The 13,911-nt window shown below is 38.0% G+C and overlaps 1 protein-coding gene across 2 annotated transcripts in view; it reads right to left on the bottom strand.

Moving 5' to 3' along the window:
- POLR3B (RNA polymerase III subunit B) overlaps positions 1-13,911 on the bottom strand; it is an 84,828-nt gene that overhangs the window by 19,872 nt on the left and 51,045 nt on the right. For both annotated transcript variants that reach the window (XM_080394037.1, XM_080394036.1), the window contains exons 20-23: positions 10,993-11,202; positions 8,968-9,126; positions 7,409-7,526; positions 5,602-5,744 (exon numbers count right to left, since the gene is read on the bottom strand). In XM_080394037.1, the coding sequence (XP_080250163.1) occupies positions 5,602-5,744; positions 7,409-7,526; positions 8,968-9,126; positions 10,993-11,202 (630 nt within the window). The remainder of the gene's footprint in view (positions 1-5,601; positions 5,745-7,408; positions 7,527-8,967; positions 9,127-10,992; positions 11,203-13,911) is intronic.

Genomic DNA, 13,911 nt, shown 5'->3' with positions numbered 1-13,911 from the left:
CTTTATCTTAGATCTTCAGCTATTAAAAAGCTTCTGTTTGCCAGTTCAAACAATCTCTTGCTTAAATACAGTTTTTCCACTCCTCAGGAATACTGTTCAGTATTGCTGCTTAGTTCTGTGATCTACAGGACCTTTGTTGGAGGTGTTAATCCTTTTTCACATGAGAGACTGAGAAATGTTCTTTCAGAGAAGTGTTATATTGCTTTTTTTCACATCAAAGGAGTCCAACTTTTTCCTCATTGTGACTTGTAGCAAAGCAAGAGGAAATCTGGAAATATAATAATTTAGATTGTATGGATCTCAGATGAAGCTTCTTTAGCTTAAAAATCCTTTAGCCTTCTGTGCTTTGAAATATGACTTTGCTTGAAGAATGCAAGATTACATAATAAAATAATTAACAAAAAAAGTTTCTTCATCCTTCTGGAAAATATACAATGCAATATAGTTAAAACAAAGTCCTACAGCTCAGGATAAATCTTCCCTGGTAGGTAGCTGTTTATTTGTGAGACAGTAGAAGGTTAAGGGCTTTACAGACTAAAGGGACAATCCCAGCCCCAAAGAACTTACTGCAACTTCCAGTTCGAAGATGAATATTGAAACAGAGCAAAATACTTGTATTTCAAAATACAACATGATGGCCTCATTTTGTGTTTTTTTTCTTTCCTTCTTCCCATATACTTCTTTGTTGACAGGTCTTGAAGGAAAGGCTAGCTTTTGCCGGCAGCTTGGAAGAAGTGTACTTAAAACACGGACTTGCATGAAAAGAGGGTGTGGTGGACAGGCCAGAAGCAGTGACCCTTGCCAATACTGTGTTGACATGTGAGAGGACACAAAGAAGGTAGCAAATACAGAGGCAGTGACATAGATCTATATTATTTAAGAGGCCCGCAAAATCTACCTACAAATTTAATGAAAGGCTCTTCTCTAACAAAAGGCTAAAGCTGGTTTGTGAGATTTAATCTGTCGCATCCCAGACAATTTCCAATTCTCCTTCTCTGCTTCCTTCTGCCCCAGCAACAAAGTATAGCTTGGAAATACAAATCAATTTGGAATTGAGGAAAAAGTCCAGGAAAAAAACCCTTGAGAAATGTGGTTTCTGCAATCTCTTATTTAGCAAATATTTTATTACTCTGAAACTACTACCAAAATTCCACGAAATCAAATCTCATCTTCATGCATTCCTTCTAGAAAATAAAAATATTACACAGCAAAGACTGACAGTACAGAGAAATATGCTTTCTCTCCTCACTGAATCAAGGTACTTGTTAGTTTAAGCTCATCATAGATTTAAGTGGCCTGATGATGGGCTTAAAGCTAACACTCACAAATTAAACCTGAAGTGGTAATTGCTTGCATTCAGATGAAGATGAGAGAACAAATTATGGGCTAATTAAAAATTCTCTCAATGGAAAATGTTAAACTGTTAGTATTATGATTTCTGTTTCACAGTTGTCTATATTCCTTTGTTATGACTGATCCTTCCCTGATCTGATGTCAGAGAAGGATGATACTAGTTAAACAGCTAGCAAAGGAGATTTTCCCTTTCCTTTTTATGCCTTTTTTTCAGTTCTACAATTGCCTGTAATCTAACATTAACGTCAGTATCTGGTTCTTCGCTGTATACCAAAGCTGCACAACAGTGAACTCCACTGTTCTCTTCAGGTTTGGTGGTTTGGCGGTGTGTTTTTTTTTAATCTAACACATGTATCTTCTCCACTAAGCACCTTTCTCCTTTCTCCCATTTATTGTAACGTTTTTTTCCATAATGTACTAAAAGTCAGCGAACTGCCTGGTTTACTACCAGGAAGGCAACATAACCTAGTAGTATGTAACAATTTAGACTATGATTGCTCCCTTAGTCACAAGAAGTTACTACAGACTGATGTACTGGATGGCTAACAAGCACATGCCTGAAAACTCTGCTGTTGCAATGTTCCCACTCATATCTTCAAAACCAAGCTAAAAGGGCATTCGCTATTCTGAATAATTGATGGAGTTTGGTTTATTATTATGATAGGTCCAAAATCACAGATAAATGGGGAATCAGTCATTCTAACCTGATGCAATGCCAAGCTTAATTATGAGCACCCTCAAAGTTCTCTACAGCATTCAGGATGTTGTCTTTCATTACCATGGGATTTCCACAGGTGTTTTACTTTGGGGAAAAAAAACTACCAACTTCCTGCGGCTTTGGGGATATTAAAGAAAATACCACCAGATTCCAGTACAGTGCGTATTAGTTTTTTTCTGCATTTGACCACGAATATCAGGGGTTCATGAGTAGCAAAAATACTCATGAGATGTCTGTCCTTCAAGACTTCGAAAATGAGCTTGCTCTAGACTTATGTGTGATGCCTTATGTGCATTTAGTGGCCCTCTGCTCCTTAAAGCCATATTGCAGCCTGCTTGATACAATTCTGTTTCCTTCTGTCATTCCTCCACTTCTATCTTCTCATCTGATGGTTCTAGATTTGTGGAGCACCCTTTTTCTTGATTTTTGGAGTGGTATGAAAATCCAATCCATTTATGCCCTGTTCAACTATTTCAATAGGTGCACATCAATAGCCCAAACTAGGAGAAAAATCTTACCTGCTTAAATTTTTCATGCAAATGGCTATAAATATTTTTCATGATTAACCGAGCAGTTTCTTTAAAATTATTTGTAGGCTTAATTTTTTTAATTCTAGTAAGATAATTCATCCCGCATAGTACTGGTTGTATTGTTAAATAATAACTTCCAAAATAAAATGCCGCTTGCCATTTGTAAGGAGAAAGGATTAAAGCTCGAAATACATGAAGAAATGGGCTTTGCTCTAAAAGTGGTCATAGGCTTAAAAACACTGCACATCATCATTGTGTATGAAATTTAAAAAGTATTTGAAAGAGACTCTACACAAAATCTTCCTGAAGGAGAATCTTCCTGGAGAGAAGGCAGGAATGGAGCAGTTGAACCACTTCAACTGTTCATCTCTTTCTGTTTGCCTTTAAAGCTAATGATCTTCCCCCTCACTTACCCAAACTATCCTATAGGGCTGTAGTGCAAGAACTAGACTGAATGTTAAGAGGAAAGTCAAGAATGTACTGCTGCTGCTTTACTTTTTTTAAGCCTCCAACAGGCAGTGGTTTCCAAATCACCTAGGGACTCAGTGAGAATTGCTTCCTATTTTTAGATCAAAAGCTATCTTGAAAATACTATCAGGAAAAATGTTTCAGTGCTTATCAGAAGAGTTTCTATTTCTTAATGACAGCAGAAACAATGGAAGAATTTCTTTAGAATAGTTTCAAGAACCAGTTTTATGGGTCTAGGGAAAGATGCTGTGGAAGTAAGTGTGATCTTGGAGAGAGCTGGTTGTATGTAGTGAGAAAGCCTGTGTTGACTGTACTCCATAGAAAACACACACAAACTTGAGGCAACATTTGGTAACGGCTGACATTATGATCGACTACTGCCTTTTGTACCCACTTCACCTCTGTTGATTGATATGTTTGCTTTAGGTAGATGTTCTGATCATCAAATCTGGAGAATACAGAAATGAGGATTACTGTAGTTAGCTCTGCATCTCATGACAGGGATGCAGTCTTAGACTTCAGTTACACCTGACCATCTCATTGCCACTGATGCTTATGTACTTTCATAATCCCAGGTGGTCATAAAGTACGTCAAGTTTGACTTCAGGCTACACATGTGAGTAAGAAGTAAACAGTGGCATGAAGCCCTATAAAAAAATACTTCTTACTTGTGCCTGGGGTCCATCTGTAAGCAACCGCTCTTCATACCTCTTCCAATCGCAAAGACACTGAATATGCTGGAGATGATCTTGTATAAGATTCACCTAAGAAAGCTCTAGAGCTGGATACTGTCTGTGTACTGGTGACATTTGTTGCAGTTTCATCTCTTTTCACTGGCTCAGTGAAATCTACATTTCTACATGCAGATCTACATGCAGATGTCGTGCAAGTATCAGCTCTCTGCTGACTGACTCCAGGGCATATTTGCCCACAGAGTTCTCTGGTTCTGCTTGAAGAACACAGGCTGTCATTCAACAAGGTCAAACCCAACATGATGCTGGGAGTAGAGCGGGACCGTGTCACAAAGTGCTGAAAGGGACACTTTCAGGGAGCTCCACCTAACAAAAAGCACTCTCTTCCATGTGTCTTCCGACAAAGAGAACACTGCTCACGGAAGGCCAGTTTGTTTGCAAGATGTCCCTTAGCTAGTATTGTAATTTGATGTATTACTGCAAAGTTCATTGACTACAACTAGTTTTAAGTATTAGTGTTTCAAATCTAAACAGTGTCCTTCGTTACGTCCTCAGTTCCCTCCCTCTGCCTTCCACACAGACCTAGCGGATACTTGTGTTATGAAACGCAAAATGCTGGTGTGTTTTTCACTCAATGCTCTGGCTCCAGTTCCTCAGAAATCAAAGCAAGGCAATAACAATTTTTTTGTTCCAGTAGCTATTAAGACGTTTGTTCAATAACAGGAAAGGAGCGTATGTGCTGTAATGGAAAGGATTTGGTAATATCAACCTCTTTGCCTCCTCACCTGACAAGACCGAGCAATATTCTCAAACCAAAATAAGACCTAAAAATATAACAAGATGACAATGTTCAGTTAATAAGTTCAGCACAGCACTAAGGCAGAAGGCATGCTGAAAGCACTAAAAATCTAGATTTTCCAAGTGAACAGACAGATCAAAACACGTCAAAACTTGCCCCACATTGAGACCAATGGGATCAAAACATGCTTTTAAGTCAGTTACAGTCAGACTGTTTTCAGTCACATCTTTCTTAACACCCTTCCCACACCTCCCAGCCCTCTGAGATTCAGAGAGGACGGTCAAGTCACATTGTTTTGCTGTTAAGGTCAAAGGCAGTCTACTTCTTTTTTCAACAGATATGGAAACAGGCTCCTGATTTTCATCTTACTATCAACACTAGAGAGCTACATGCCACCAAGAAGCTTCCTAGTAGGTACCCATTTTCATTTCTCAGGTTGAAGATCCAGAGGTGCCCCAGATCATGTCCCAGGTGCATTTTTACAAACATTTTCCCCTTCTTTCCGGTCTCTGCTGGTACACTCCAAGTTGCATTCCTAAGTTGCTTCCTTTTTACAACATGGTTCTCAGCTATGTATCTGCAGTCTTGTCTTCAGAGCAGTATGTCTGCCCAGATGACCGGCAGACATCCCATTCCATCTTTGGTCTTTTCTGTCCATTCAGAACCAGCCCTTTGATTCTTTCCTCCAATCTCTCACTTGATAACCCATTGACAAACCTATTACCTAAAACCAAACACACACTTGGGAAAAAAATAACAAACCTGAACCAAACCTCAAAACCATGTTCTTGTTTAAAATGGGCAACAACTCTATTTTCCAGATTCGTAAATCAACAGAGAGTTGTGTTTGCTAGTTCCTCTCCCCAGTTCCAGAAACAACATTGCTAAATTAGGTGAACTTAACCAAAATAAGGGATATGGTCTTCTACCACTGCATTCATAAAAGATCCAAACCAATCAGTGAAAACATGCATGATGATACTATATACATATAGTTGGCATGCCCAACTCGAATTTATTTTTATTAAATGTGTAGCTTACCTTTCTGCCCATGACGACTGCTAAATTTATCTCCAATTTCTGGACGTCTAGTTTGCCTCAACAACATTTTGATCAAGAAAGCATCCTCTGCATTTGATGAAATCATTACTTTCTCAATATAAGAATCAGTTGCACCTTTGTAGCTAGTACAAGAAAACAAAAGATGAGTTTTAAATCTATGAACCAAATACAAGTTACAAGCAAGTATCTGGGTATTGGCAAGCTTCTGGCCAAACTGTAGTCTTCACAGAACTCATATATGGGATGCCAATGAAGCAAAGATTATATATACATAAAGTTCCAGAGTATGGTATGTTTCTGGAAAAGAAAAGGCTTAAGAGAGATAATAGAACCAGAGGGAGAATTAAGCCAAACTTGTAAAGAACAAGGTGTATTTTTTTGTCACATAGACTCTTCTTGAAGAAAAAAAAGCTTCCTAGTATATTGCAGATTTCTGGATCTTCAGTTAAACAAACAAAAGCAAAATACAGAGTTATAGTTGAAGAAGGGAGTTTCAGGAATATACCATGGATATTTAAGAACAAAATTAAGGCATAATATCTTGACTGAAACTATGCATCAGATGCAGGTGTGGAAATGAACCAAGGGCAGCACACAGTATGAGGTACAGACAGAGATGAACTCTAGAGTCCAAGATGCAGAGATTTTTGGACAGAGTGGGGAAAAAAAAAAAAAAAAGAAAAGCAGGTAGGCGTGACAGAGTAAGAGGAAATTATTCCGGTATCAGCTTTTTTCTATATATTGCAGAATGAGGGTAGAGCAGATTTTAGTACCTTACGTAGGAGGTTATTTTGTCTCATTGTTCAGGTAGCTGACATGGTCAAACTATGACACGTAAACTCAAGAGCCCTGGATCCATGTCTTTACCTAGCAGGACTGCGTCTTTCCTCTTGATAATGACACTGTTGCCTCACTTCATTATTATTAACTTGTAGGAGTAAACCTAGAGCTTTCTATTGGTTATGAAACACACGGAAGTGCAGCAAAGCTAATTCTGCCTTTCTAATCTGGGTACCAATTTGTTTGCCTTGCTCTTTGCTAATTTACCAAACTGTCAATGCCATTCTTCACAAGACAGTGAAAAAACACTTCATTACTTATGTATTTATTTATTTTTACATTTAATGCAAAATTTTTGTTTCACCTCAGAAGCCTTCTCCTGTTCTTCAAGGACAGGATGAGAAAAAACTCATTGACTGTCCTTTCCCATTCACTGGTGCCTTGGTAAAGGGTATCTGACTGGAGTGGCCAGAATAAGCTGACTGTCAGCCTCTGAGATAGGAAGGCCTCCCGTCTCCTGGCCTCCTACCTGACAAAGTGAAGGCTGGGCACCAGTCAGCACCGGTCATTTTCTGCATGAGCTAGTATGGAGGTGATGTGCCTCTTCACTAAGTACACGTGTTCTCTGCCATCCCATTTTCTCCTGTTTCTCCATTCATCTGTAAACGACTCCACTCCCCTCTACCACTGTCTTAGGTCTCTCCTCTGTTTCTCCTGGGAACCTGCTCAGTGATTCCACTCTACACACATCTACAGGAGGGTTCCTCCCTCTCTTTGCAATTCCAGCCTTTCAAGTGTCAGAATCTAACTTACTAGTGATTAAGTATCTAGGCACTTGTGAAAATAACATAGGCTCTGAAAAATCCTGTGAAAACTCAAGACCTAGAAAATTAGGTCTAATTTGCAGAGGGAAGTTTATTCCTTTGACTTTTCTAGAATTGAGTGTCTTCTCAGATACCTTTCCTCCATATACCTTCCCCAACTATAAAGTTATGATGTAACATACGTTACTGGCACATCTTTGTACTGGGGCTGCTGAGGCACACTACTTCCTTCAAGAGGTGTCTGGGTCACAGTTGGCATAGATTTGTTCACAAGAACTTGCTTATTTTCTACTTTTTCACCTATAAAGAACAAGAAAAAAAAAGTACCATGAAAACATATCTGGCTACCTATGTTAGAAATACATTTTAAGCTTTGAAAAAGAGTAGGCTGGAAGACAAACTGGGAGGAACATGTCCAGGAAGTATGTCAAGTTATTTTATTAAATATTGCATGGTAAGGGAATCATTAAATTAGCTTTTTTGGTAAACCAAAATGGAACAGCTTGCATGCTGGGTGCACTATGAGAACAGCTATTCAACATACCCTGGGTCTACAGAATACACAAAAACACTGGAGTCATCTGCCGTAAGTATGATGAAAATTAACACGCAACACTAACAGAGAAATTTTAGAAATTCACACCTAAATTTGGGACATCACATCTCTTCCACAATGAGTTGTGCAAGACTACTTACAGCCTCTCTTTGCAATTCTTTTTCCTATTGCTTCTGGTCTCACACGTACATCAGACATTTTCCCCTCCATTCCCTTATCCTGCCCTTCACTTACAAAACCAGATCAGTAGCTTGTCCAATGATACTAACGCACATCAAGTACCTGCCTCCCACCTCCTCCACAAAATTACACTGAACTTCAGCCTATGTCTCTTTTCTGTCCACATGAACTATTTCAATGAGGTTTTTACCTACATGCTGAGAACAGCCGCAGTCTGTAGTCTGCCCCAGTCCTATCTATCCTAATACTTCAGAAAATTCTTGCCTTCTTTTTTTAATTAACTTTGAAAGCTCCATTGTGATGCGTTAAAGAGCAAAAGTGACCCAATTGTGTTGCTATAATGGAATTAAGTTTACTGCCTTTTACAGCAGCTTCCTTATTAGATCTTAGCAGATCTATTAAGCTATTTCCCAACTCAATGACGACAGTATGGGAAGATTCTTTCTCAAATTTATTTCCACAAGAAAGTTATATACCTATTCTCATAACTAAATGTGGTTGTATTAATTTTTTTATCTCTCTCCAAACATATTTCTGAAGTGTTAAAACCACGAGGTTTTACTTCCTCAAACAACTGCATTAACTGACAACATGCTAGGGGATTTTGACATATGAGACCAAAATAGTAAGGAATCTATTCTTAAAAAACAACAATGACAGAACATATGAGAGAGAAACAGTAAAAACCTACAGTATTAAAAGTTTGCCAGTTTGGGGATATAAGAATACAAGTTTTAATGCTTCAATAGACTCACACTGTTAAAGCCTCACTGTTCTACTTAAATATAAAGCTCTCTTTTCTCATGCACAAAAAAGATCTCAATGACTAGTATCACGATGCTTTCAGAAACTAACATTTTTAATTTTTCCATTACAGTACTGTCACCTTCAAGAAAAAAATAATTACAGAAAGTATAAAACAAAGTGCACAAGGAATATTAACAGAACATTAATTTCTACCTCAGATTACGAACATGCCATGACTGAACATGTAGTCTGACATACCTGGAGAGCAGATACCATCAGCATCTAAAATTTCATGGCGCCAGATTGGTTTACGGGTAGCTGCATCCAACATCGGACCCATAACTTTATCAAATGTCTGGTTTGTGTAACGCTTCAGCGTACACTTGGCATTCTTATATACAAGACACCTTCCAAAACCTAAAATGTAACACAAATTCATCTGCCTAGGTGTTCAAAGGTTCTTCATAACACATTATCAGAATACAACAAGAATGCTGATCTACCTGTTGAGCTACAGAATATATTTTTTATTTTTAAAATTATTTATTGTCTTCAATACATGTAACATTGTACATGGATACCTAGTAGCTCACAGTTTAAGAATCAGATTGTACATACTACTTTTTTTAGACATTGGTCTACAGCCCAATTCTGAAGGTATGCTAATCCACTTCTATACCTCTGCACACACATGCACGCATCATTTCTCTTACCTTTGGTGGTCTGCAGGGAGACATAACATAGGAGAAGAGATTGCAACAGGATGAGAAAAGCACCTCTTCCTTTCAGGAGTTCTAAGAAACCTGAACTTTTACTGTTGTTTGTGGCTGACAGAAGCTAGCCTACCAGGAACGTACTGACTGAGTTTTCATATAAAGCACCCTATTACTCATTTTTTTCCCCAACTGAAAGAATTCTGGATTACATATACTGTTATCAATAGGTTTGTTTGGGGTTTTAGATGAGAAAAGTAGCATCACTGGAATTTCTCTCCAAGTACAGCAACTAGCCACAATATGAAATGCTTTCATCACATTTAGAATTACAAACAACCAAGAGCAAACCTTTCTAATAACCCTACGTTATTTTAGTTCATTTGAAAGATGGTTGCAGCCACTTACAGTGTATCTGTATCTTTAGATTATGTCAAGTAACTCCTGACAAAGCACTACAGCTCTCCCTGTAAATGTTACCAGTCTACCAGAAAAGAAAACATTCAGTTTTAAATCATGCCTGTTGTTGTTTTAGAAAAGGAGGCATAAATTAAATGCGGCACACATTAATGCCAAAGATACATGTCTAGGAATACTATTATAGCTGCCTAGCAACTAGGAGGAAGGGAGTGGGGGGGAGGGATAAAGTGATGGAAGAATCTGATTTTGGCCACCCAAAACTAAAACCAGTTGGATCACACACTGCACTATGTCTTCTCTAAATGGAATTTATTTGGAAAAGAGAGAGAAGAGAGACTAAGTTTTCAGGCAACTCTCCTCTAACTCCCAGCAGCATTAACATAATGCACCGAAGAATTATGGAGACAGTGAGACAGGCTAGACTGGCATCAACATGGGTTTCACTTACCTTCTATTTGGTGCTTATATACTTTTACTTAAAATACACTGCATGGATTTATTATTATTTTTTTAAGGAAGTGGGTCATTAGTTTAACTCTAAATAAACACTAAATTATTTTGCTTTAGACAATACTATTATTTTCTCTTAGAAAGTAGGCAATACTAGTGTTGCTCCCTCAAAGCATCAAGTTCACAATGACACAAACTGCCACACATTCTGTTCCTTTCCCAAATACATTCAGAAGTATAATTTCATCTATTGCTCTTGTTACTGGTGAAAATAATGAGACCCCTCTGTTAGTCATGAACAAGAGGTTCAGGTAACCATCTAAAAGGCAAGCCCAACAGAAAACAGATTATCTAATACCTCAGTTTTTTTGTAAATTAAATGTTTTCAAAAAGGACCCATTTACACTTTTTCCTTTGAGGTCAAAATTTAGTCATTTTTTCTTGTAATACCCATACTCAGAAGTTTATTCGCATGCTGCAAACTTCACGCACTATTGCAAGCACAGAATTACAATCACTATCATGCAGAAAACAAATAAAAGCAATTCAAAGCAGTTTTGGAATTTCATTTCTTAATTGGAGATATACTGTTCATAACTGCAATAAAAGTTATTATAGGATAACATCATGGGACAGGTTTATTAAAAAAATTCTATTATAACACACACTAGAGAAGTGGGAAAGAATTGATGGTTCCTACCTCTGTCCAAAGAGGCCTTGTTTAAGACAAGAGCATCTTCAATATCATAACCACTGTAGCTCATCACGGCAACTGTGGCGTTCTGTCCAGCAGGCAGTTTCTCAAAATCAATTAGTTCAATTGTTTTTGTTTTTACCATTGGCTTTTGCGGATAGGCTAGGAGATACATAAGAGTATCTATCCTGTTTCTTTGATTGTATCCAATAGTACCTGCATGTAAAAGAAAAACAAATGTGTGTGAACATTAGTGAGTTTTCTAGAGATGTGTTTGGCTAAAAAAATTACCAAAATGCAAACCAACTAAAATGACAAACGGAAGAATTTCATCTAAATTCTTCAAGAAAAGAAGGGGGGGGGGGAGAGGAATCATAACAGAATGAACCAAAACAACTTTACATTCTTACATTTAAATAAAGATGTAAGAGGCTTCTTAATTTAAGCTTCCAGAAAGAACTATTTATTTTTAATTTAACAGGGAAAACCTAAGCATCAAGACAAGATCAACAACAAAAGAAATCAAAGTCAGGTCCTATATGACCGAATACAAGTAAGATTTCTTTTTTAATCATGGCATTGAATAAAACTGCAAGTATGAAGTTTGCTTTTATTGTTCTAATAGCCATAGGTGGTTTTTTTGGAGAGCTGAACTCATGTTCCATAGACCTGATCCAAAATTTCATGAGTATCAATAGAAAGACTCCCACTGAGTTCAAGAGGAACTGTGGATCAAGCTCTGCATCTTCCACATCATATTTCCTTCCTTTTCTGGGCAATAATTAGTTCAACAGCAGCCTGTGTTAGAATGTCACAAAGCATGAACAAAGCATACAGTTAGCAGCAGCCAAGACTGATTTACTTTCTGAAATTAGAGGTGTCATTGCTAGAAAGACTACAGTAGAAGTTCACTCACAATATATTTGTCTTTTTACATGAAATTAATTTTAAATTTATGGTTAAGAATTCAACCCTTTGTATAGACCTCCCAGCTTGAGACTGAAATTTTTGGCCCTGTCCCATCAGACTGCCAAAGTGTCTTCTGAAATCTGAGGAAAAAATAATTAACGCCCAGCAGGGAAACATAAACCGTTGTGTAGCAGAACAAAAGTTAAGGCAATCATATGTTATTAGAGTTTGGTGTACCAGGACTATGCTATGTCTCTAAGCAATTAAGAAATTATAACCTGAAAAGTTAAAGTTTTAAGTGCCAAATATGCTGCAATACTTGCACTTAGAATCTAAGTCTTGCAAACCCTTTCCATTTTCTCCTGCAATTTCAGAGGCTGGCTGCTTTCAAGGAGAGGTCAAAGCAGCCAGTGCATAATGAAGACTTCACCTAGCCAGAATAAGTATAGCTGAACACAAATCTGCTCTTAGAGGAGGCCAGCTTCATGGTTTTCATCTATCTACTTGCAATTTCCAAATGCCTGCATTTGAATAAAATGTCTAGAAAATCAAATATATAAAAGCAGGCAGCATATCACTGGCATTTCCAAAGACCTATCCGGTCCTTGGCACTAAGCTCTCCCTCCTAAACCACCACAGGTCTACCCTTACCCAAGGACGAGAACAGGGAGATAGCTCAACAGATACTGTTTGAAAATAAATTGTTGTAACTGGCTTTTGCACACCTGGACATTCCTTGGTTCTAGAAAGTGGATTGAAGCCACGGGCACAGTATTTTCAAACAGCAAGAAAGATTTGGCAGAGTTGAGAGGTTTTACTTGTCTCTCTTTGCTTTCGAGCAGTTGCTTTTCTGACTTTTTCTTGGAGAAAATTAATCATCCCTGAGCAGTATTTTCTGTCTCCAGTAAGAAGGAAGCTGGTAGGGCCTGGATTCATCAACACCGAAGACCTTCCCAATCACTCCCTGCAAGGGCCACCATCTGAAGCCTCATTACTTCTGTCATTCTCTTTGCCTAAGTATTGTTTTCATTGTACTTTGATAAAAAGAGCTGGTTTTCCCACTACACAGCTAGGAAAATTACTTCCAAATTAAAAACTTAGAGGTTTAGACCATTTTTTTCCCTCTGCACCTAGAATGAATAGCCTGTGTGCTTTCATGATAGGCTGTCTGCTGTAGAGCTCATCTTAAAAGTTTCATGGAACTTCCTGCTGTTAAGAGAAATCTTCTCCTGAGTAAGCCATGCAGACTTTCACTTTTGAAATGCTTGCCATTTTTTTCCTCCTCTGAGATGCATGTATGCTGTACTCTATATGGTTCACTGGTCGGGGATGCTAAGATGGGATGAAGTCTGGAGCACCTGATTACAGCTAAACTTGTGCTTTATACCCCAGTTGCAATATGTGGAAGTCCCCTATATATCAGGATTACAGATGACACTTTTATGTATTTCAGGTAATCCAAATTATTTCTCTCGCAGATGCTTCACGTATTTCAGAGCTGGCATTTTCATCAGAGGTCCAGATAAGCCTAACGGAACTGTAACTGTCTGTATCAGACCAAGATACGTGAGTGACTGACACTACTGAAATTTTTAGCCTCAATAATAAACTGGACTTAGGCAATTCTTCAGGAGTTGAATGCTGTATTGTATCAAATGGAAAACATATATATATATATATATGTATCAATGATGGATATCCTAGCAGGAAAGAAGCTTGTTAGAGAATGATTCAAGAGCACAAGTGAAATAAATTAGCCAAAAAGCATGTCATACATCAGCAATATTTGTCCTAATTACTACAATTTAATGGCTATACAAATAATGCCTTCTCTCGACTCGTGTAACAAACCACAGCCTTAAACCAGAATCTGCTTATTTAAAATTAAGAAGCAGCCCTCTTCTTCTGAGGACTGGTGTGTTGGGATGAGACCTCTGTGTGGGTGTTGACATGAAGGAAGTCACTAGCTTTATTTCTGTTTTCTGTCTGAAAGAACAGAGTCCTTGTTTGCTTCAG

The sequence above is a fragment of the Falco punctatus genome, assembly GCF_963210335.1.
Source record: "Falco punctatus genome assembly, chromosome: 6".
Taxonomy (NCBI): domain Eukaryota; kingdom Metazoa; phylum Chordata; class Aves; order Falconiformes; family Falconidae; genus Falco; species Falco punctatus.
The sequence above is the reverse complement of the archived record's forward strand: the minus strand, read 5'-3'. Positions and strand labels throughout refer to the sequence as shown.